Source organism: Esox lucius, chromosome 21, assembly GCF_011004845.1.
Source record: "Esox lucius isolate fEsoLuc1 chromosome 21, fEsoLuc1.pri, whole genome shotgun sequence".
Lineage (NCBI taxonomy): Eukaryota > Metazoa > Chordata > Actinopteri > Esociformes > Esocidae > Esox > Esox lucius.
In genome coordinates, this window is record NC_047589.1 from 25,311,269 (window position 1) to 25,333,350 (window position 22,082).

Genomic DNA, 22,082 nt, shown 5'->3' on the forward strand with positions numbered 1-22,082 from the left:
TAAAATGACTAGAATATTTTCTTATTCAGTCTGAAAACGTAAGCTACTCTTTCAGGTTATTTACTGTTGTAACTTGCATTGGGAAATGCAATGGTGCAACTTCTGAAGTGAGACATGCATGGATGAGTTGAGGCCTATTGCACAAACGAGGGGATAGAGAGGCTTTTCAGGGAAATTAAGACATTGTGAAGACATTTCAAGGGCTCACTGTTAATTTAAGTGGGTCACTTACCAGGAAGTCAAAACTAGCCTACATACATGTACTACCAACATAAAAACAACACAACACCAAACATGGGTCTCTATGGCAAACAGTGCAAACAGGAAATGCCTTGGTGTGTAATTACAGACTATTAGTTACAGATGTCATTCTGGCAGACACTTAGAACTGCTCACAACTTTAAAGATGGAGGGCTGCGGTCTAGTGTATTCACACACGTCCTTCAAGGTTACAGTCAATTCAAGGTCATTTGTGACATTGGAATTCCAATTTTTCCAAACTGAAAAACGCTGAGATCTGGAACTTCCCGATTTGACAGGATTTGACCCTACCGCTACTCCCCATGTAAACTCTCCTTTGGGTCCATTGGCCCTTACTGACTGGCTTTTGAAACATTAAGAATGTGAACCGTTAATAAAGTGCCCGTTACCTGAAATATCCGTCACTGTGGAGAGAAGTGGGAGAAGCCCCGCTACGGTGCTAAGCATCAGTAAAAAGCTGTTGTTTTACATTATCATTCAGGTGTGGAAAAAGGACCCGGGAAGGCAAAAAAACAAGAAGCACGTTTCGCTAAACATGGGTGTTGTTTATTCTTAGCTAGTGAGTCACCTTGAGGAGAAAACACTCACTTCCTTGGTGATGCTCAACTTTTGGGAAAACCCTGTTACAAAGCAGCAATGGGGAGTAAGCAGACAATACTCCTAACCACAGATCCAAAACCAGAGATATATCTTTATCCCCCTGATGGCTAACTTCATAGCCTCTGATCCGAGACCTGTGGTAATGGGTAATTTCTACCTGGGGCCAGGAACGACAGGGGAGGAGGGTCATCCCAAAAGCGTTACAGAATTCATCAGAGGCAGAGTGCCCGGGACATATTCAGTAAGCTCCAACATCACACAGCGTTGCAGATGTAGAAACACAACGTGTAGAACTGACAAGATTCCCCCGCTGTACACGACAGGTAGTCATATCTATTCCCGCACAGGTGTTTTCTGCGTGAACGCTGTATAATGCTGCAGCTTCCCGAACAGGCATCAACCTGAGGTACAATACAGTACGTTAACATCAGAGAGCAAAAGACACGTAACCAAGGCGACTGTTACTGCAGAGCAGATTTCTCCTCAGACAAATGCACTTCAGAATGATATAATAATCACAAGAGAGGAAACAAACATGTGCATTAACTGACATTCTCCCAGCCCAGCTCTCACTGCGTAACTCACCTCATCGTTTGGTACACAGAAACAAGAACAAAGTGGGTGGGTCTAAGGGGAATCTAACGATTGGTGTGATCCGGGGCATTTCTGCACACCTGTCAATCACAAGCCAAGTGCAGATTCAAGTATAAGATATTGGTTATACATGTCATCTTTTAATCTCATCTGAAGGCGCAAACGTTCATGGGGGAGGGGAGCTAAATGTTTTCCTTCCCAAAACTTTGAGGTATAAAAACTAAACAAAAGGAAAACAAACAAAAAGAACAACTAAATAAGGTCTGTTGAGATCCTCAGAGTAACTAACTACAGTTGACCGGTTAGTCAGTTAGTTCTAACATACTGAAGACCAGAGACGAAGATACAAGAGTTATTGAAGAGTTAAGGGGATTGGTAGAGGCTGTTTTAGAAGGACTGAAAGTGCTTAAAGAGAGAGTTTAAAGTGAGTAATGTTCTTTCTTCTTCTTCAGAGACGGGAACACTGGGGTAGAGCAATGCATCACAGAACACATACAGGTGAGTCCGTCGCCGTGTCAACGTTGCGAGATGCATCGTCTTGTTGTTGTCTGCAGCAGAAAAGATGGCAAAACCCTTTCTTCCGTGGTTAGGCAAATTATTTAAAGGTCCTACATCATTAGTGTTGCTCTTCTAGCAGGGAAATCCCCGTAAGGTTACTGTTTATTTCGATTCCGTTCCTGGGGAGAGAGAGAGGGGGGTGGGATCAATAAGAGGGAGTCAAAAAACAAAACAAATGAAATGCTGTTACAAAAACATCCCCAGGGAATCGGGTCTATTTTGGGCTAAATCGCTTGACCTCCATTCATGTGATTAAAGTGCCATGAAGCCACATAGAGATACACAGCTCCAGAAAGAATGCACATGTGTTGCGTGATGATAAGCCTTTTGGAGGAAAGGTTTGTTTCTGTAACTGTACTCCCTAAAATGTCGGAGTGGTCCCTTTACTGTTCAATGGGATGTCAGGTGACTGGTTTTCCAGAACTGATAAAAATCTACAGCAGTGCTTCATCATGACTGAAACCCATCCCCCTTTCCGAATGTAGGCCCGTCTCTGCCCCCTCTTCCAGGAGACCCACACTGGCCCAGTCTGTCATTTCTATGAGCAGACAGAAGGGCTAATCAATCATGGCACAGTTAATCAGACCGTCCCTTCGCCGGCAACAATTAAAGGACATCCTTAGCCGTGAACACAGAAGGGAAAGGAAGAAGGCAAGAGGGAAATCTGAGGGAGAAATGAAAGCAGAGCATCTCGGTTCTGCTCTACTGACCCCAGCCAGGCTCATCGCTTCACTCCAAGAACTATTTACTCATAAACGCCAGGCTGCACAGGGCATTCTTCTACTTCCTCTCTCATACCCATGCAAGCACACATTCATAAGAAAATCGTGCGCAAATCAGGGAAAAAACCCACAAAAAAAACGTACATTCAAAACCTTTCACGGGAAGTTCCGTCGTTGGGATTTCATTAATCTCTGAATACACCGCCTCACAGCAAACACAGGGATCATTTTCCCAGGCAAAACAGGGGTCCCTTTGAGGGGAGTATCGTTCCACTATCCGAAGGCCCAGCAAGGGAAGGCCCTGTGGACGGTGGGCCCGCAGCGTGTAACTCGATCCCCAGTAGGGGATGAGTCACCATGTCTGGGACTGTAGCCTGGCCCAGCCTGACTGGGGAAACAAGGGCCTCCTTGGTGCCTTGCTCCCCTCACCTAGGTCCAGCATGTCCACCAGCTGCCCTGCACCCACCTGGCTGGCCTTGTGTCGTAACGCTGGCTCGGCAAGAAGCGCAGCGGCCATGACACGGTGGTCAAATGAGATTTGCCTCAGAGGGGTGGTTTAACGTGGGTATCTCTCTGTGTGGCAAGGACACAACCGCCTGTCAAAACCTGTAAATCTTACCCCAGCTGTTTCCACACCAATCAGTACAACTCAGGGACGGCGGTACTATTAGCGAGGGGCTGCTAATCTAGACAATATCCCGGGCTTTTTAAACATTATTCAGTCCAAATGTAGCACGATTCCACTGTTTATACTCGTTTGCTCATCTTCCAAAATGTAGACTCCCAAAGGCAAAATGCAAATCCCACTCCCGAGGCTAGGCTGACAGATTGATTTCACTTGGAGTCTGGTCTATATAGAGTCGTTGCCACCCATATATGGGAAAGCTAGGACATTACTAGTTGACAATTACAATTCAAACCCAACCCTGCATTACATAGTAACGCAATCGCAGGGAACATCTTGTTTTCAACAAGTCTGAAGAGTTGGTTCTCACTGCGGTTGCTCCTTAACCACTCACATTCTCCCACTCACCTGGCAAACAATTCCACAGGTAAGTTAACTTACAAATCTGCCATATTGCTGAGTCAACACACTGACACACATACACACACACACACACACGACACTGACAAACACACATGTGGAAATATTCAGATCCACCCCAATCTAGGTCCATAGTCGCTGCCCTGTCAATAGCCTCCACCGAGTTAGCCTGGCGCGGTTAGCTTCTGCTTAGCATCTCATAACAACAACCCTCTGTTGGAGACTACACACCGCAGACCGCTCCGCTTCATAGCCCACAGTGTGTGAGAGGAGACAGGCAGAACAATGGAGGTCAATTAACCTTGTCAGGATGGGATGGGTGAGAGGGGTGAAGCAAGGCTGTCACATGGGGGGGGGGGGGGCGTTTTGGGCTACAACAGCAACACATCCCACCCCCCCCAAGCTACTTCACCTGCAGTCAAAACACGTCTCCCACTGACAGGTTGTTTTCAGTGTTCCTGAAAACATGGACTTGAAATATTGATGAGAGGGTTTTACCCAGTGAATATTAACAAGGTCAGGAGCCAAGAATCAGAACACTGGCGTCAATGAGGAGAGAGGAGTCGAGAGGAGAAGAGGGAAGGAGGGAAGAATAAGAGAAAGAGAGAGAAGAGGGAGGGAAGAATGGGGGGGGGGGGGGAGAGAGAAGAGTACAGGGTAAGGAGACCTTCTTGTGTGGGGGACTATAATAAGATCAGCATATTTATATTTACACAGGAGTGTGTGTGTGTGTGTGTGTGTGTGGGTGTGCAGCGTAACCTCGGATAAAAGGTTTTAATAAGGATTCTAGCTGGTCCATCCTATAACGACCCCTGCCTCTGTATGATTTTTGTCAACGTACCCGACGATGCAAAAAAATAAATAAAAGATAATCACACCCCTTTTTAGCATTTAGATTGCACAAATCATTGCTGAAGAACCTGAAACATGAACGGTCAAACCGTGTTGAAAAAGAACTCATAAAACACAGCGAACCCCATGATGTCTGTATTAGAGAGGACCTGAGGCTTCCATAGTGAAAGGCTTAGAGGACCTGAGGCTTCCATAGTGAAAGGCTTAGAGGACCTGAGGCTCCCATAGTGAAAGGCTTAGAGGACCTGAGGCTCCCATAGTGAAAGGCTTAGAGGACCTGAGGCTCCCATAGTGAAAGGCTTAGAGGACCTGAGGCTCCCATAGTGAAAGGCTTAGAGGACCTGAGGCTTCCACAGTGAAAGGCTAAGAGGACCTGAGGCTTCCACAGTGAAAGGCTTAGAGGACCTGAGGCTTCCACAGTGAAAGGCTTAGAGGACCTGAGGCTTCCACAGTGAAAGGCTTAGAGGACCTGAGGCTTCCACAGTGAAAGGCTTAGAGGACCTGAGGCTTCCACAGTGAAAGGCTTAGAGGACCTGAGGCTTCCACAGTGAAAGGCTTAGAGGACCTGAGGCTTCCATAGTGAAAGGCTTAGAGGACCTGAGGCTTCCACAGTGAAAGGCTTAGAGGACCTGAGGCTTCCTGGCTGGCAGATGCCTGGTGTTCAAAGGCACATCAGAGCCCACTTCTGCCTTTGTCTGAGGTGAGGCATGCGTGGAATGCGGGCTATTTCAGGAACCCCCCCCCCCCCGTGCGACACTCACTTTCCAGTTACATAGGTGAATCATCGCTCTCTGGAAGCACACAGCCACAAGATTCCCCTAGTGACCATCTTACCTTTAAAACAGGAATCTGTGTGTGTGTGTGTGTGTGTGTGTGGTGTGTGGGTGCGTGCGTCAGCAACACGGCTCTCACCCTTCGCAAGGCCTCTTCCTCCTCCTGGCGCTTCTCATAATGTGCAAAGTCATCAAAGATTGAGGTGGTGTGCTTGAAAGTGGCAATAATTTTAAGCACTTGCTTGGCCTTCTCCAGAGGCACCTCCTGAGTGTCCCTGGAGTTGGTCACTGGCTTGTTGTCGTTGTTTTCCAGTCTGATGTGCCTCAGCTGGTTATTGGGCACGTCCTTCACGAACGCCCACTTGACCTCGAACTTGCCCTTCCACTTGTCCTGAGACCAGACGCCAGCGTAGGCGTTGTAGTCCACGGGCGAGCGCATCTCCGCCACGCCGCAGAAATGGCCGCTGCCGTTGACGCTGAAGAGCAGGTAAAGGGGCCCCTTGGCCCCCAGCGAGCGGAAGGCCCCGTCCAGCCGCTTGTTGCCGTGCTCCGTGCTGCACCAGATGGAGTACTTGATGGAGCGGTGGATGTCGTCCTCCGAGTAGCTCTTGATGATGAACACGCGCCCGTTCTTCAGGTTCCAGTCAAAGTCTTTGGGGTTGTAGTTGTTGAGGGCCCGCAGTTTCTCCAACACGGGGTGCACCTCCCCGGAGCAAGGGGAGGCACTGAGGGGGACTCCGCCGACACTCATCCCAAAGCCCTCCGCCCCTCCCTGACTGAAGGTGCCCCGGTTACGCGGGGCCACCCAACGGCTCTGCAGTGGGGGCAGGGGGTGTTGGTGCTGATGCATGGGTTGTGGGGGTCCGGGCTGGGGGGAAAAGTTCTGGTGGGGGTGCTGCTGGGGGTGAGGCGGGCCCGGGGGCATCTGCTGGGGGTGCTGTGGGGACTGGAGGGACTGGAGCTGAAAGGGTTGATGCTGCTGATGTTGGTGCTGGTGGGTCAGGGGGCTCTGGAGCAGGGGCTGGGGCTGGCCAATCAGAGGCTGCTGCTGTACCATGTTGTGGGGGGGCATCATGCCCTGGGTTAAGGGGGGCTTGTTGAGGGGGCCCTTATCGTCCCAGGTGCCAATGTTCATGTTGTGCTTGATGGGCGGGGGTGGGACGGCAGGGCCCCCCACTCCGATGCTGGCTTTGGGTTTGACCTTGGGCTGGGGCTTGGCCGGCTTCCTGGCAATGGCCGCCCAGGACGTGGGCTTGGGGGCGGAGGGGCTGACCAGCGGGGGCAAGCTGTTGGCCGCCACGCTGCTCATGCCCAGCGTGCCGCCGAGGGGCGAGCCGACGGTCTTGGTGACGGCGGCGCCCATGTCCGTGCCCAGCTTCAACCCGGTCATGCCCTGCTCGATGCTGCTCAGCACCGGCATCTTGCCAATCTGGGTGTCGCTGCCGAAGCCCGCCTGTCCGTCCGCTATGGCTCTCCCCAGGGAACTGGGTGTGTAACCGTAGCTGTTCGTGTAGGCGTTGCTCTGGCTGGACTGGCCCTGAGAGACGCTTGTGCCCCAGGTGGAATAGTCCGCGTTCCCGGGGAAGAAGTTGAAGCCGTGCTGGCTGAGGAAGGGAGGGGTGTTGCCTAGAGCACCAGGCTGGCTGAACACCCCGTCTGGGATGAAGTGGTGTTCGCCGTTGCTCATCTGTCCATACGTAGTTAGGTAGGGCATTGGGGGGTCACCGGCGGTGGACCAGGGTGCCTCCCCCAGGGAATAAGGGAAGCCAATGGAGGGAGCATAGTAGCTGGGCATGTATGGGTCGGACATTGGTGGGTAGCTGTTATTCTGAAAGGGGGGGGGGGGGGGGGGGAGAACATGGGGTCCGTTAATAAAATACCTTGGTGACAGAAGCTAAGACGTCAAATTAATAAACACATCGGTTTCTTCAAAAGAGAAATATTGGCTTTCTGTCAATGTGATTCATACCAATGTCAGTGCATTCATCAAAGACCTCTTCACCACAGCAACAAGTGAAGAGCACGACCCTTTTTTGTAACAATCGTCAAAATGTGTATGAATGCCCTTCACAAGTAAATGAGCGTGGGATTATTCTCGGCTGCAATTCACTAGAATTCTGAGGGAAGTACAGTCATCGCGCACACATGAGGCGAACCAGACAGAATTGTATTTTATTAAACATGAAGCCACAAGAGGCAGGGCTGTACTGTAAACGCAATCAGGGGTAATTGGAGTGGTTTCATCCCGACGCCAAACCAAAAACAATTATTCCACTATCATACATTTTCAATACAGACCGAGTGGTAGTTGAATATCAAAAGCTCTTCCCTCACATAAAGCCTAGCTGCTATGCACCCACACGATGGGACCTGTACCATTCTGAGGATCTGCAAGGCTAACAAGACCCATCAACACACTCTACGCTATGAAACGACACACTGCCTAGGCAGATACACACTCACCTGATTTGTCTGGCTGCTAAGGTAAGGCTCAAAATCATCCTCGTTTACTCCATCCTTCTGATGCATTGATCCGTTTTGCACTGGAGACAGAAACCGTTTTTCTTTGGTTATTCTTCATACGTGACAGAAGCCTAAATGGCTCTCTACGCAAAAGGAATCCAATGGGTTGCATCCAATCTACTAATAATTAACAGTGAATAAGTTACTTATAAACACCTGTATTCCCCACTGAAACGGGGTCGCTATATAGCTTTGTGGATGAGAACATCATCCAAGAATATGTGTTATATTCTACAGAATGGTCATGGTTTCGTTGGTTAGTTTACCTTCTTTGTCTGATGACACCAGGTCACCAAAGGTGGTTAGAGTGATCAAAGCAGTGATTTAACTGACACAGTTATTCGAACTATATCAAGTGCCCAGGGAGAAATCACGTACTTATCGAACGCCTCGACAACCATACAAAACAGAAAGACATACCTTTATTTCCTTGTCCTTTGGGTCTCTGACATCAGAATGAGTGAGTGTCAAAAAAAAAAGAGAGGGATGAGAGATGTATCAGATTGTGCATAGCATACTAGGTAACCGTTTACTGCGAAGAAGTGATGGTAGCGTACGGTACATGCGGGGTCAGTTTGGCCTAGCCTAACGAAATACAAACAATCATTAACAAACAGCTGTCTACATCGCTGAAGCTTCACGTGTATTCAGCCCTGGCCCAACCTACCGACATACGAACGGCTTCCTGTGCGTTACTGGCAGGATGTCAAAACGCATACTGATATCCAGTAAACGTGCGAGTACAGAACGCAACCGGCTGGAGTTGGAGTTTGTTGCCGCCGCCGTGTAGCCGCCCAGTAAGGGCTACAATACACTACTTCAAGGTTCGGCCTACATAGCAGCTAATCGCTATCATATATAAAATACTTTTCCTGTGTCCTATGGCATGTCTACTGTACTGGTTGGTAGAAATCGCAGCTGATATGAAAAGTAATGACAAAGTTTACATTGCAACGATACACATTTGTCATGACAGTGTGTTATCAAAGTACGCACCTGGTCGACTGTGGTCGCAGACATCCTCCAGGAGCCGAAACTGATTGCTGTTTGTGACTGTCCACGGTTTCTCCTGCTTCTGCACTCCGGTATTTTTCTCTGCTCGTCTCGGGTTATCCAATCTCTCTCTGTACGTAGAGGCGGTATTTTTCTTCAATCGTCAAATCTTTCTCCACAAGCTTTCTCAAGCGCCGAGATTCGCGACTTTCACTAATGTAAAATGTTTCCGATATAGTTAACGTTTGCCTATTAAGTATCATTCACTCTTTAACTGCCTGATGCCAGATTGCTATATATCCCTTACACTCAATTCCACAATGGCGGATGGGCTACTCGCTTCCGTTCTATTGCTCCATGACCTTCCGCCTGTGACGAGTCATGTTATAGACTGACTGACAGACACATTTTCTCATGATGACATGTTTCAGCAAATTTCTTTATTCTAGTATACGTTTGTATAGTAATGTTCACTGTGTTGTTAAAATCGTTATATGACAGGCATGTCTCTTGTCCGCCGACTCAGCATAACCTGAATTTATTTCTCTCTGAACTGTGTAGACGTTAGGTGGAAGGACCAAATCAACTTCCTAAAAATAACGGTCATGGGAATTTTCTGGCTTATGACTTTCGTGGAAGGCTTCATTGAGTAATTTTCCCTTACACGCGGATGCAGGCAACCTTGAATAAAGAGGGAAATACCAGTAAACTGTGGGTTAATGACCAGTTGTTAAAGCTCTTTGTACCAAACCTGAAAACCCCCAAGTGAAGGTTAACAAAGTTTAGGCTATACAGATGCAGAGACGCTGGGAGATGTGTTCTTAAAAAAGTATTTTGCCCAAGGTGCATGTGTGAACACAAACAAGAATGTTTTGGACATCCCTGATCCAGCACTCATTACTTTACCAGCACATATTTGCTTATATGATTTATGGTGATGTTCACAGATTTATGTTTACAACAGAATAACGCAGCGCTGTTGCCAGAGGGAATTTAACTTTGAATTTGCTAGCTAGGCTTACTGTAGCTTGTAACATTAGTCTCGCGATATTTCTGTTGTGGGTGGTGGAGCCTGAAGTATGGCAGGCGTAGCACTGAGCTCTTGCCGCAAAGGACTTTTTAATGTTTTGAGGAATGGTGGAGTTGCTGCTTTATCTCCAAACACTTTCGGAGGTAAGTGTAATTCTGCGGTTAAAGATGTAGCGTTTTCAATGAACAATGTATATGCAATGGAATACATTAAAAACAACCAAGCTATATGTAAAGGTATTGGTTTACTATTGCTCATAAATTGAACCCCATTTGCGCTGGTTATTAGATTTCGAACTATGGTGGTAGGAACGAACTTTCAAATGGTATTACGAAAGACTATTCATATACACTTGAGGTTTGTTGAAGCGCGTGGTTGAGCCTCGCCTCAAACACACCCACAAACGCCTCCTTGTTATTTAACACAGGATACCAAGCTAAACAAATGCCACATTGTTTAATATTGTTTTGGTTGTAGCCGTTTTTGGTTAGTAGGTTGACTAGTAGGTTGGTTATGTCAGCAGTGCTTTGCCAAACATTTCTGCTCCAACTCTCAAAAGTTTACGTAAGGAAAGCTTCTGATCTTTTCTAGACTTCGCCCAGATGTTCTTTCAAAAGGATTCTATGCTAAACACTCATACAGGCCTACATTTTACAAGACACACTTTATTCTAAAATGCTCACTAGAGCTTCTCCTCTTTCATTACTTTGAATATGTGTGATGTTGCTCATTCACACCGCGTGCGTGCGTGCGTGTTTGTTTGTCCCACAGGAGTCAGATGGAAGTCTTCTGTGCAGTATGTGGCAAGACCAGAGCTTCCCAAGCTGGCTTACCGCACGGTCAAGGGGAAGAGTCCAGGCGTGGTTTTTCTGCCTGGGTATGGTTCCAATATGAATGGCCAGAAAGCAGAGGCCCTGGAAGAGTTCTGCAGGTCGCTAGGACATTCATTCCTCAGGTACTGCATGCCCTGAGCTGTTCAATTATGTCGCCTATGAGCCCAAGCACATCTGGTTTCCATCCTCTCCAGCTTGTCATGGAATAATTCAGGTCTGAGGCACCAGGTGAGAGCAATTTATGAGCAGTTACAACTGCTTGCAAACACAGGGAACGAGATTACTCATACACTGTCCTCTGAGCTGTTATGCTAGCATAGTTCGGAAATTACATCAGTGTATTGGCCTCTGTGTATAGACAGGTTTTATCATACTGGACGAGACCAGAAATGAATACAAGTACATACATTTGACTTCTGGACATTAAGGGTCAAGTGTAGGCCAGGTAGAATAAGGTTTTTCGGGGGTTGGGCTGGGTTTGAGTGGGAGTGTTTGGGTGCCTCAGAAGGATACGAACGCAGTGTTTGTAAAGTGCAGATGGCACACTGCTCTGTAGCTTTTCCCTGTGCTCCTACCTGCCCAACTATTGGTGTTCATATTTCTGCATGTAGTTTTGGGCTCTGTGTTTTGGCCCTTTTGTCTTGTTTCTTTTAACTGGTTTAGTATTTTCTTTATTCTGAACAGCAACACGGCCTATGTACTGTTGGTCTAAAATCAGTATGTGGAGAGACTCTGGGAACGAACACAATGTAGGTGTTCAGGGCCCTGTTATTATTTTTTAATTACTTTTTTAAAAGTAAAGATAACAGAAGTTGGAGGAGACAAGGTGAGGGAGGATTGGAAAGGACCAACCATGTTCCTGGACTCGATCGTAGCTTTGGCAGCTACTCCACCCTCCCTCTCCTAGAATATGTTCTCCCTCTTTGGCTCTTGTGTTGCAGAAGCTTCACCCCAGAGCTACTCTTTGGGAGACCTTAAATACTTCCCTTGACAGGATCCCAGTGGGAGGCTGCTGTGCTGGGTCGGGGCAGGCCCCAGTGACTGCCCCCAGAAGGTTACAGAGCCTGCCAACCTTCTTGACTAACTCAGCGGGTGGGACCGTGTTTGTGCCACCCGTCCTGCAATTACCATATGTGTGTGCAATAAAAAAATATTTGAAATGGAAACTCAGTGTGGGTGTGTGTGGCGCATCTTCCCCAGGTTTGACTACACGGGCCATGGGTTATCAGAGGGTGTGTTTAGTGAAGGGACCATTGGCACCTGGAAGAAAGATGTCCTCTTCGTACTGGATGAGCTAGCAGAGGGCCCACAGGTAAACAATCTCATGACTAGTGGCTCTAGTATATAAACCAGCATTCAGATGGCTCATCTATAGTCATATCTTGTTTGTGAGTGGTTTTTATTGGTATATCAATTGGTATTTCATAGAATTTTGGTAATTTAGTGTTTTCAGGTCTCAAACACTGGCTTTACTTTTTAACCCGGCTTGTAGACTGTACTTTTCAAATAAATTATACGACATAGATATTATCAAATTTAGTGCAAGATATTATGTGCAAAAAATGTATGGCGTGTGGGCAGGTTGACATCAAAATGACATTGTTGCCGTCCCAATATTCCACAAGAGGGCACTGTGTCACACAAAGTGGATAGCATCTTGTGCAACCATGAACAGTTGGCATCATTCAATCACTCACAGTAGCATAGCCTCCAGTGCCAGGCGTCAAGGCTCTCCTAGACATTCACCAGGCGCACAACCGTGGCCAGAGTGACCAACGGCTGACATAACTCTGCGCCTGGGTTGTTGTTCTACAGTCACAGTCAGGACGACAAACTGAGGTTAGGGTTCAAGTTCAAATCATCTATTTATAACTTATACCCCTCTGTTCATTTTAACGATAGCTTGATGATTCTAGATATGCTATACTGAGACTAGAAAATATCCACATGAAACCGTTGGTATTTATACACAGCCTACCGTGATGCTTGAGGCTTATTTCCTGAGAATAAAAAAACAAATTGTTGCTGTCCAGAATCCTGCTCGGTCTCTCATGTACCTTGATGATGTTCCTCTCCGTCTGATTAGATCATGGTGGGCTCCAGTATGGGGGGTTGGCTCATGCTGTTGGCGGCTATCGCCAGGCCGGAGAAGACTGCAGCTCTAGTGGGCATCTCCACCGCGGCAGATCACCTCGTTACCGCCTTTAAGTCAATGCCTCTAGAGGTGAGAGAGTACTTCATGGTTCCGACCAGCACAGGGGTCGAGTCGAATCTTCCTTCTTGCGATTCAAGGGGGTAAATTAATTATCTAATAAGAAATAATAATAATGGAATTGACCCTGTTTCACCCCAGGTGCGTAAGGAGATTGAGGAGAAGGGCGTGATGAGGGTTCCCACCAAGTACAGCGAGGGGGGCGTCTACACGTTCACCGTGGACTTCCTGAAGGAGGCGGAGAACCACTGTGTCCTCCAGAGCCCCATCCCCACCACCTGCCCCGTGCGACTCATCCACGGCATGAAGGACGCTGACGTGCCCTGGCACGTCTCCATGCAGGTTGCCGAGAGCGTCCTCAGCGCCGACGTGGACGTCATCCTCCGCCGTAATGGCCAGCATCGCATGAGCGAGAAGGACGACATCAGGCTAATTGTTTACACTGTCGACGACCTCATCGACAAGCTGACCACCCTGGTCTGAGTCTCGGCAGGGGTCGGGGTCCCTGTGTGAGAAGCTCTGGCCATCCAGTATACATTACGAGCCCTCTACCCCAGCTGTCCCACACTTAACTCCTCCGAGTGCAGAGAGAGAGAGAGAGAGAGAGAGAGAGAGAGAGAGAGAGAGAGAGAGAGAGAGAGAGAGAGAGAGAGAGAGAGAGAGAGAGAGAGAGAGAGAGAGAGAGAGAGAGAGAGAGAGAGAGAGAGAGAGAGAGAGAGAGAGAGAGAGAGAGAGAGAGAGAGAGAGAGAGAGAGAGAGAGAGAGAGAGAGAGAGAGAGAGAGAGAGAGAGAGAGAGAGAGAGAGAGAGAGAGAGAGAGAGAGAGAGAGAGAGAGAGAGAGAGAGAGAGAGAGAGAGAGAGAGAGAGAGAGAGAGAGAGAGAGAGAGAGAGAGAGAGAGAGAGAGAGAGAGAGAGAGAGAGAGAGAGAGAGAGAGAGAGAGAGAGAGAGAGAGAGAGAGAGAGAGAGAGAGAGAGAGAGAACAGTACAAACATTGATTGGACTAGGAGTTCTTCTGTCAGAATCTTTCCAAACAGTCCCCTGGTGTCCGTCTGGAGTAAGTGTGTCTTACTTGTTTACAATGAGCTGTGTTGTTTCAGTAAACCTTCCCACAGAAGATGATTCGTCTGTGCTAATGCTTTTGCCATTTGTCAGAGAGAAAATCCTGGTCCTGTTTGCCAGACTTAAATAGCTACCCTGTGCCTTTTTTTTTTTTTTTACCTTGTCTGACCTATCGGGCCAATAAAGCCTCTGAACACCAGTGTGGATCGCAAGTCTTGTCTCTGACTGTGGAGGTAATGAGATGTTCCTCAGGTATGAGATTTTCTTCAGGTAGCATTGCCAACAGCTTCCCGTAGACAGAGGCAACACGCCCCAGTCAAACTGCCTTTGATGTAGCAGTGAAGTGGTGTGATGACCATTCAAACTGTATTGTCACAATACTTTCCATGCCAATATAAAGACTGTACACTGTATTTCTAAATAGCAGTAATGGACTTACCAGGTCAAGAGGAAACATAAAATGAAGGTTAAAGGTTACTTTTACATGTGCCACTTCCCAGAGGCCCCATAAAATTTCAAATAACCCCAATTTATCACCTACAGATTGCCTTGTTGGATGTATTCATAATCCCTCCCGCGTACAGTAGGTCTGATTTAATGAAACGCTGGGCCCTGTTAGAATCGTGGGCTGTTGATTAACATGTCGTTGGTCATTGGACTGTGTTCAATGAGGCAGAAAGTCTGTCCTCCTTCAGCAGAAGCAGTAACTCTCCCACTAACTGCTGCTCTGACCTTTCACCCTTTGTCGGGAGGTATGTAGCCAGTCACCTCGGCATCACAACATCTGCTGGATAACAAACATGAGCATACATTTGGGTTTTTAAAAAGAAACTACAGGTGCAGTGTAGATTACCAAGGGATTTACTGTTGTCCTAGACCAGGGGTTGTCCTAGACCAGGGTTTTTTCTAGACCAGGGGTTCTCAGTTCTGAGCTTGAGGACCCAGAGCTTACTGGTTTTGTCATTAACTGAACTCAAATTGTGTCCAAAGTATTAATCAGTACCTGATGGATGGGGCTGGTAGCAACAGAATTTGATTCAAGTTTAGCGGTTGAAGGTTTGTGGGGACCATGTACCCTAATGCCAAGGGCTGAAAATGCACACAGATAGCAGTTCCTGGAGCGGTTTTAGCCTGACACGAATGCCGAAGTATAACAATAGTGTTTGATTTCTTCCATTCGGAAAATCCTTCCTCACTATAATATCTTGATTGAAAATCACTGTCTGGAGACATCTTCCAGTTTGTGATGGTTGTTGTTGTTGCAGTACTGTAGAGATCCCTCCGCAGCCAGTCCCTGTTCATCCTCTCACACCTATCTGGCTTTTCGTCTCTGTTAACTCTAACCCAGTTAAGGCAGAGCAACTGCTGTCCTTGTTAAAACTGAAAGACAAACAGTAACATACACTCATGGGCTGTTCTGTGCCCTGCTTTTTGAAAGCAACATTTACATCAGATGTTAACTGTAAACATAAAAAAACAACAACATTGTTTTATTTATTTTGTTTTATAAATTACCACTGTGCTCCATCAGGTGATTTGTAAAGCCATGAACACCAACAATAACTTAATGCCACCCCGAGGGCCATTGAAAATAACTCTGTAATAGTCAGCCAATACAACCTAAAGATGAGGCAAGGGACTGGCCTTGGGTGCACCGTTCTCTTAGTCCTGCTTCCTGTCGCATTCTATATCGCAGATCTCGAGGGATCCTCCTCGTGGCTTCCGCACATATAAAAACAGTGGCGCGCCACTGCTGGACATTGAGTAAAGAGCCTCGCCCCGCGGACGAACGCCGCACCCTTCATGGATGCTTCAGTTGCAGTTCAGCATCCTCTGACCCGATCAGTTTAGTGGATTAACTGGCAGACATCTACGGGACGAAAGCGACGTTCTCTCTCCATTCTAGTAAGTCTGTCGGAGCTTTTATTCGTCATCGATTTATTTAGAGACTGAAACATTTAGTTTAGAATCTTTATTAATTAATAATGTTACGTGACTAATTTAATTGCCATGATGCTACATGGAAAACCTGCATTTGGTCTGAACCAAAATCATTACATTAAATTAATAATTAAAATGCATATTTTGCTTCCCAATTTAAATGTTCTTTATATTGTGTAAGTTTAGAATTTTCCATAGACTAATCAATGCAATGCGGGTATTTTATTTGCATTTATTTCTTTGTATTTTTTCTTTTATTTATTTAGTCTCAGGGTGCTCCCCTGCTAGCTCATTAGAATGTGCGTCGCCCTGTTCGGGAGGCGTGCCAAACACCACACCCATTCGGACTAACCAGAGGAGCAATAAGAACCGAATCCGAATTAAGCGCATGGCCATCCTGGAACGTTCTTTTTTTTGGAGGGAGGGGGGGGGGCAGACGTAGGCAGCCAGGGGAAACGCGGGTTCCCGTCAGTAAAATGTCCAACCGTTTTCCCGACCAAAATCTAATAACTTTCAATTTTGACCATGTACATCTTTTTGGGGGAGGGGGTATTTTAATTGATAGAGCTAGCTGATGAGATTTAGTTTCCTGAAACAACAGTGTGCTAGAACCGAATCAATGCTGAACTTGGACGTGCCCCACAGTTTTAATCACCAGACAACTCCAGGCCATGATCAAATGAACTTTTAACATGTCAATGGACGTGTTCGTCGATTGTCACAATTCCACAGTCTACATGCGCACAGGGCCACAGACCGAAATTAATCCATTACAATTTGGTTTCCGTTATCATTGGCTCAATGTGCCCATGGCCCAACCTCTTGTTTGGTGAACCAGTCCCGGTGTGGGTGGCTACAGGTCCACCCAGGGTGACTATACCCTTTGGGATGAGCTCAGTTCCTGCTCTGTAAGGGCAGCTTTTGATCCAGGCCACCTCACTGGACCATACCAAACCAGAGATCAAATTAAAAAGGAGAATTCTGGACAGTGGTCTGTGCATTTGTTGAGTGTGCTAATTGGGTGAGGTATCTTTTAGCCAGTTTTTTGGGAGGGGTAGGGATGCCGATTTGAAAAGAATGTACAAAATCAAGAACCAGTCTGCTGTTTCTTTTCTTACATCTTTCCCATTGACTTTAAGTATCCTCTTAGACACCAATTGGTATGGTTCAAATGAAAATATTCCAAACATGTTGGCTGTTTCACAATTTTACAGTGGCTCAGAACAAGGACACCTAAATCACGTAATTAGTGGAACAGTTGAATTGGATGTGCTACCTCTGGAAAGGTTCAAGATCAGAAATACATATGAAGAAAACTGCAGGTCATCTTAGAAATGCTATGTCCCTTACGATGCACAAGGAACAACCCTCCAAACCAAACTAGTATTCAGGACCCATGCAATTGAAAGTGTTCACCGTCCCTTGGACTTTCTCGGGGAATCCCCGTTTGCCAGGAATGTGAGCGTTTGGGCTCAATGCATCATTTATTTAACTCACATCAGTTTAATGATCTTACAGTGTCTTGCTTGTCAGCGTTCCACTGTTCTACAGGCCACCAGGACTGTGTCTATTCCGGAGCTGCAGGCTGTGAGTCTGTGGGCGTCTGAGAAGTAGTGCGTGAGCAGGACCGGACAGGCCATGGCAAACCGGGGACCCAGCTACGGGCTAAGCAAGGAGGTGCAGGAGAAGATCGAGCAGAAGTACGATCTGGAGCTGGAGGCGCGGCTGGTGGACTGGATCGTAGCTCAGTGCGGTGGGAACACGGAGCGACCACAGCCAGGCAAACAGAACTTCCAGAACTGGTTGATGGATGGAACAGTGAGTGTGGATGAGAATGAATAAGCTCAATCGGATCGACTGGACCACAGTCGGTGATACAGGGTGATAGCCAACAATGAGGACAATTGATGCTCTCCTCTCCCATTTGTTTATTTCCCTCTTTACAACAATCAATTACTTTCTTCTTCCGCCTAATTCCCTCCATCCATTTATCTGTATTCCTATGGCCCCTCCCCCTCCTTCCTGTAGATTCTGTGCAGGCTCATTAACAGCCTGTATCCACGCGGGAAGGAGCCCATCAAGAAGATTCAGGAGAGCCAGATGGCATTTAAGCAGATGGAGAAGATCTCCCAGTTCCTGGAGGCTGCTGAGGCCTATGGAGTCATCACCACAGACATCTTCCAGACTGTGGATCTGTGGGAAGGTGGGCATGTTCACTGACACATAAAGTGTCCGGACATCATGTGACATTTTTAAGTGGCCTAGCAGTTAGAGTATTTGACCTAGGTAGACCATTAACCCTAATTGCTCTGGGGAAACCAATGTGTTAGCCCCTTTCCTGGCCCAGATCCACGGGGGGGCAATGGGAGGCATTGCTCACCCATATACAGTGGATATAAAAAGTCTACACACCCCTGTGAAAATGCCAGGTTCTTGTGATGTAAAAGAATGAGACAAAGATAAATCATGTCAGGACCTTTTCCATAACGCAAACAATTCAATTGAAAAACAAACTGAAATCTTTGAGGGGGAAAAATGACAAATTACCTGGTTACATAAATCTGCACACCCTTAAACTAATACTTTGTTGAAGCACCTTTTGATTTTATTTCGGCACTCAGTCTTTTTGAGTAGGAGTCTATTAGCATGGCACATCTTGACGTGGCAATATTTGCCCACTCTTCTTTGCAAAAGCGCCCCAAATCTGTCAGATTGCGACAACATCTCCTGTGCACAGCCCTCTTCAGATCACCCCACAGATGTTCAATTGGATTCAGGTCTGGGCTCTGGCTGGGCCATTCCAAAACATTAATCTTCTTCTAGTGAAACCATGCTTTTGTGGATTTGGATGTGTGCTTTGTGTTGTTGTTGTGCTGAAAGGTGTATTTCCTTTTCATCTTCAGCTTTCTAACTGCCCTCTGAAGGTTTTGTGCCAAAATTGCCTGGTATTTGGAACTGTTCATATTGCCGTCCACCCTGACTAAGGCCCCAGTTCCAGCTGAAGAAAACCAGCCCCAAAGCATGATGCTGCCACCACCATGCTTCACTGTGGGTGTGGTGTTCTTTGGGTGATGTGCAGTGTTGTTTTTGCACCAAACATTCATTTTGGAATTATGGCCAAAAAGTTAAACCTTGGTTTCATCAGACCATACCACATTTCCCATGTGCTTTTTGGAGACTTCTTTTTAAGAAAAGGCTTCCGTCTTGCCACCCTACCCCATAGCCCATTCATATGAAGAATACGGGAGATTGTTATCACATTTGGCACACAGCCAGTACTTGCCAGAAATTCCTTCAGTTCCTTTTATGTTGCTGTAGGCCCCTTGGAAGCCTTCCTGACCAATTTTCTTCTCGTCTTTTCATCAATTTTGGAGGGATGTCCAGTTCTTGGTAATGTCTCTGTCGTGCCATAATTTCTCCACTTGATGATGACTGTCTTCACTATGTTCCATGGTATATCTAATGCTTTTGAAATTTTTTACCTTTATCCTGACTGATATCTTTCAATAATGAGATCCCTCTGATGCTTTGGAAGCTCTTTGCAGCCCATGGCTTTTGCTCTTAGATGCAACTAAGAAAATGTCAGTTTAAATGATGGCAGGTGTGTAATGACTTCTATTTAACATGAGTTTGAATGTGATTGGTTAATTCTGAACACAGCCACATCCCCAGGTATAAGAGGGTGTGCACACTTATGCAACCAGGTTATTGTATGGTTTTTATTTTTCATTTTTCCCCCTTAAAGATTTCAGTTTGTTTTTCAATTGAATTGTTCACATTATAGGTCACATTAAAAGTTCTGACATGATTTATCTTTGTCTCATTCTTTTACATCACAAAAACCTGGCATTTTAACAGGGGTGTGTAGATTTTTTTTTATATCCACTGTAGAATCTGGGCCCCCCAAGTTTTGTTTCCCTGTAAACACAGTAAATGGAATTTGAATTTGATATGCCCCCCGCATTGAGCCAGGTCTGCCCTCTTCACTTCTCCTATTTGGAAGGGTTTGTTTTTAAAGTAGAAGTTGCATTTTGATTGGACCTTTCGTTCAGTTTACAACTAGGTGTATTTAATCTTTTGAATGACAATCTTGTCTCTTATGAGTTCTGTATGCCTGTTCCGTACAATGGTACTCAAGGTGAATTTGCATAACCGTTTAGAGTCCACTATAGAAATTATACATTCTCCAACAACCATTTCAAAGACTTCTTGATACATTACTCAAATGTCAGTCAACGTTTATTGACAACCTGTTTGCCTAGCTGACGCCCTGCCTGTTTGCTGCTGTCTGGGTGGGGTCCAGTGTTGGTGAAGGCTGTTGCTGTGGTTACAGGGAAGGACATGGCTGCGGTGCAGAGAACCCTGATGGCCCTCGGAAGTGTTGCCCTCACCAAGGACGACGGACATTACCGTGGTGACCGCGACTGGTTCCACAGGTAGGGACTGGACAACACCCACTGCTTGTGGGAACAGTTGCTGTGTTCTCTAAATGTCGTGTGGACGTAGTTCTACGTCTTTCTCTACTGTACTGTCTGTGCTGGTCTGTCTAGGAAAGCCCAGGGTTACCGACGGGAGTTCTCAGAGGACCAGCTTCGGCAGGGCCAGAGTCTGATTGGTTTGCAGATGGGCAGCAACCGCGGTGCCTCTCAGTCCGGCATGACGGGCTACGGAATGCACCGGCAGATCATGTAGAGGCCAGCCAGCCACTCGAGCCAGCTGTCGGCCACTCCCTCAGCCTGGCAGTGTACTCCAGTAACTGGACCTGCAGAATAATGCTCTGCCATGCCCCTGTAACCTCATGAAATTACCCAACGACACACACACAAACACACACCCACACATATTCTCAGGCTTACTGTTAATCTCCAAACAGTGTCCCTTACACCCACACCTTGATTCCAATGATTCCATTCCAGACTTCAGTGCATTCTGCTCACCCCTTCTCTTCAGTCCTGCCCTCTTCATACTCCCTATCTTTCCAAGTAATTTCTCATTTATCCATCACTTCAGGTTCTGCCAGCCATTCTGTTCAGAGGATCAAGCCTTATTCACTTAGCTGATACAGCGAACACGATCAGTCATCCCTCTACAAAAACAAGCTAATATTATTTAACATTTCTACCAAGAATTACAGCAAAACAATTTTGTAGCATGTTACATTATTTGAATTACTGAAACTATATGTACATTCGGTGTGATTAATTCATATAGTCCTTTGTTAGGATTTTGCTGTACCTCATGAAACGTCTTGTGTATATCTGAATGGAACTCAGTGAGTGCTTGTGCCTCTGGTGTCTGAAAATGTGAAGACTTTTTTTTTCTGTAACCAAATTACCATCACATTGTGCCTGCTTACCACAGTATTGGGACCATGAACGATGCCTTGAATAAGATGTCACCCACCCTAATTTTGGTTATTTTTTGACTATTCTGTGCCGTGTGTACTTGCGTGTAATTATTATTTATGTAATGTGTGTCCATGGTTGTTAAATAGCCACCACATATGATAGTGACACTAGAATCACAGTTTCAGGCCTGATATTGCTTGAACATGTTAAATCTAATTTGTCGTGTGTACGCTGAGAGATGTGTTCATGTCCGAAAGCTTGTGTGTAGAGAATATGACAATAAACTGATTCTGGGATCAGGTGTTCATGTTTCTGATCTGTAAAATAGTCCTCTTGGATGTGTAAATATTTTATTTGCTAATATAGTTCCCAGTGGATGTCCATTAACTTAACTTGACTGTTAAGGAACACTATCTATAAAGATAAGATATATTTTATAAATAAACACTGCCCCTAGGCATTCCATTGGAGCTAGGGACAGGCGTATATATTAGAGAACACTATCCAGAAAGGTTGAAGTTTATTGCGGTGGTGTAATTTATGGCGTTAAACACTCATCCACACTACTCTACTGAAGGTTCAGAGGCAGAAGATGAGATAAGCGTGCATACGTTTTCTCCTCATTCGGATTGTCCCCTGTCTTGTGGCCGGTACCTAATGATTACAGAAGATAGCCGAAGAACGTCTTACTATAGGTTTACATTCAGAATGACAGCAGGAGAAAGTTGACACCCGAT

At 46.3% G+C, this 22,082-nt stretch overlaps 3 protein-coding genes across 9 annotated transcripts; 2 read left to right on the top strand and 1 right to left on the bottom strand.

The window, feature by feature from the left end:
- Positions 1–785: 785 nt before the first annotated feature.
- ythdf3 (YTH N(6)-methyladenosine RNA binding protein 3) lies at positions 786–9,265 on the bottom strand. Its single transcript, XM_010885901.3, has 5 exons — positions 8,925–9,265; positions 8,349–8,373; positions 7,869–7,948; positions 5,545–7,233; positions 786–2,132 (listed from the first exon to the last, which is right to left on the bottom strand). The coding sequence occupies exons 1-5, from the start codon at positions 8,946–8,948 to the stop codon at positions 2,109–2,111; spliced, it is 1,842 nt and encodes a 613-aa protein (XP_010884203.2). The 5' UTR covers positions 8,949–9,265; the 3' UTR covers positions 786–2,108.
- Positions 9,266–9,387: 122 nt separating this feature from the next.
- abhd10b (abhydrolase domain containing 10, depalmitoylase b) lies at positions 9,388–13,494 on the top strand. Of its 4 annotated transcripts, none has more exons than XM_020041922.3 (6): positions 9,388–10,094; positions 10,723–10,906; positions 11,779–11,838; positions 11,985–12,096; positions 12,871–13,008; positions 13,138–13,494. In XM_020041922.3, the coding sequence occupies exons 1-6, from the start codon at positions 10,001–10,003 to the stop codon at positions 13,477–13,479; spliced, it is 930 nt and encodes a 309-aa protein (XP_019897481.2). In that variant the 5' UTR covers positions 9,388–10,000; the 3' UTR covers positions 13,480–13,494. The 4 variants fall into 4 exon arrangements, with proteins under 4 accessions (XP_019897481.2, XP_010884205.1, XP_010884204.2 ...); XM_010885902.5 differs by having other exon boundaries at positions 9,982–10,094; positions 11,726–11,838; XM_020041923.3 differs by lacking the exon at positions 9,388–10,094 and adding an exon at positions 10,466–10,515 and having other exon boundaries at positions 11,726–11,838.
- A 2,069-nt stretch (positions 13,495–15,563) lies between these two features.
- On the top strand, positions 15,564–21,642 carry tagln3b (transgelin 3b). 4 transcript variants are annotated; one of them, XM_034289195.1, is made up of 5 exons: positions 15,564–15,961; positions 17,516–17,815; positions 18,026–18,200; positions 20,301–20,433; positions 20,548–21,642. In XM_034289195.1, exons 2-5 carry the CDS (start codon positions 17,636–17,638, stop codon positions 20,687–20,689), a joined length of 630 nt encoding a protein of 209 aa, XP_034145086.1. In that variant the 5' UTR covers positions 15,564–15,961; positions 17,516–17,635; the 3' UTR covers positions 20,690–21,642. The 4 variants fall into 4 exon arrangements, with proteins under 4 accessions (XP_034145086.1, XP_034145085.1, XP_034145087.1 ...); XM_034289194.1 differs by having other exon boundaries at positions 17,531–17,815; XM_034289196.1 differs by having other exon boundaries at positions 17,549–17,815.
- Positions 21,643–22,082: the final 440 nt, after the last annotated feature.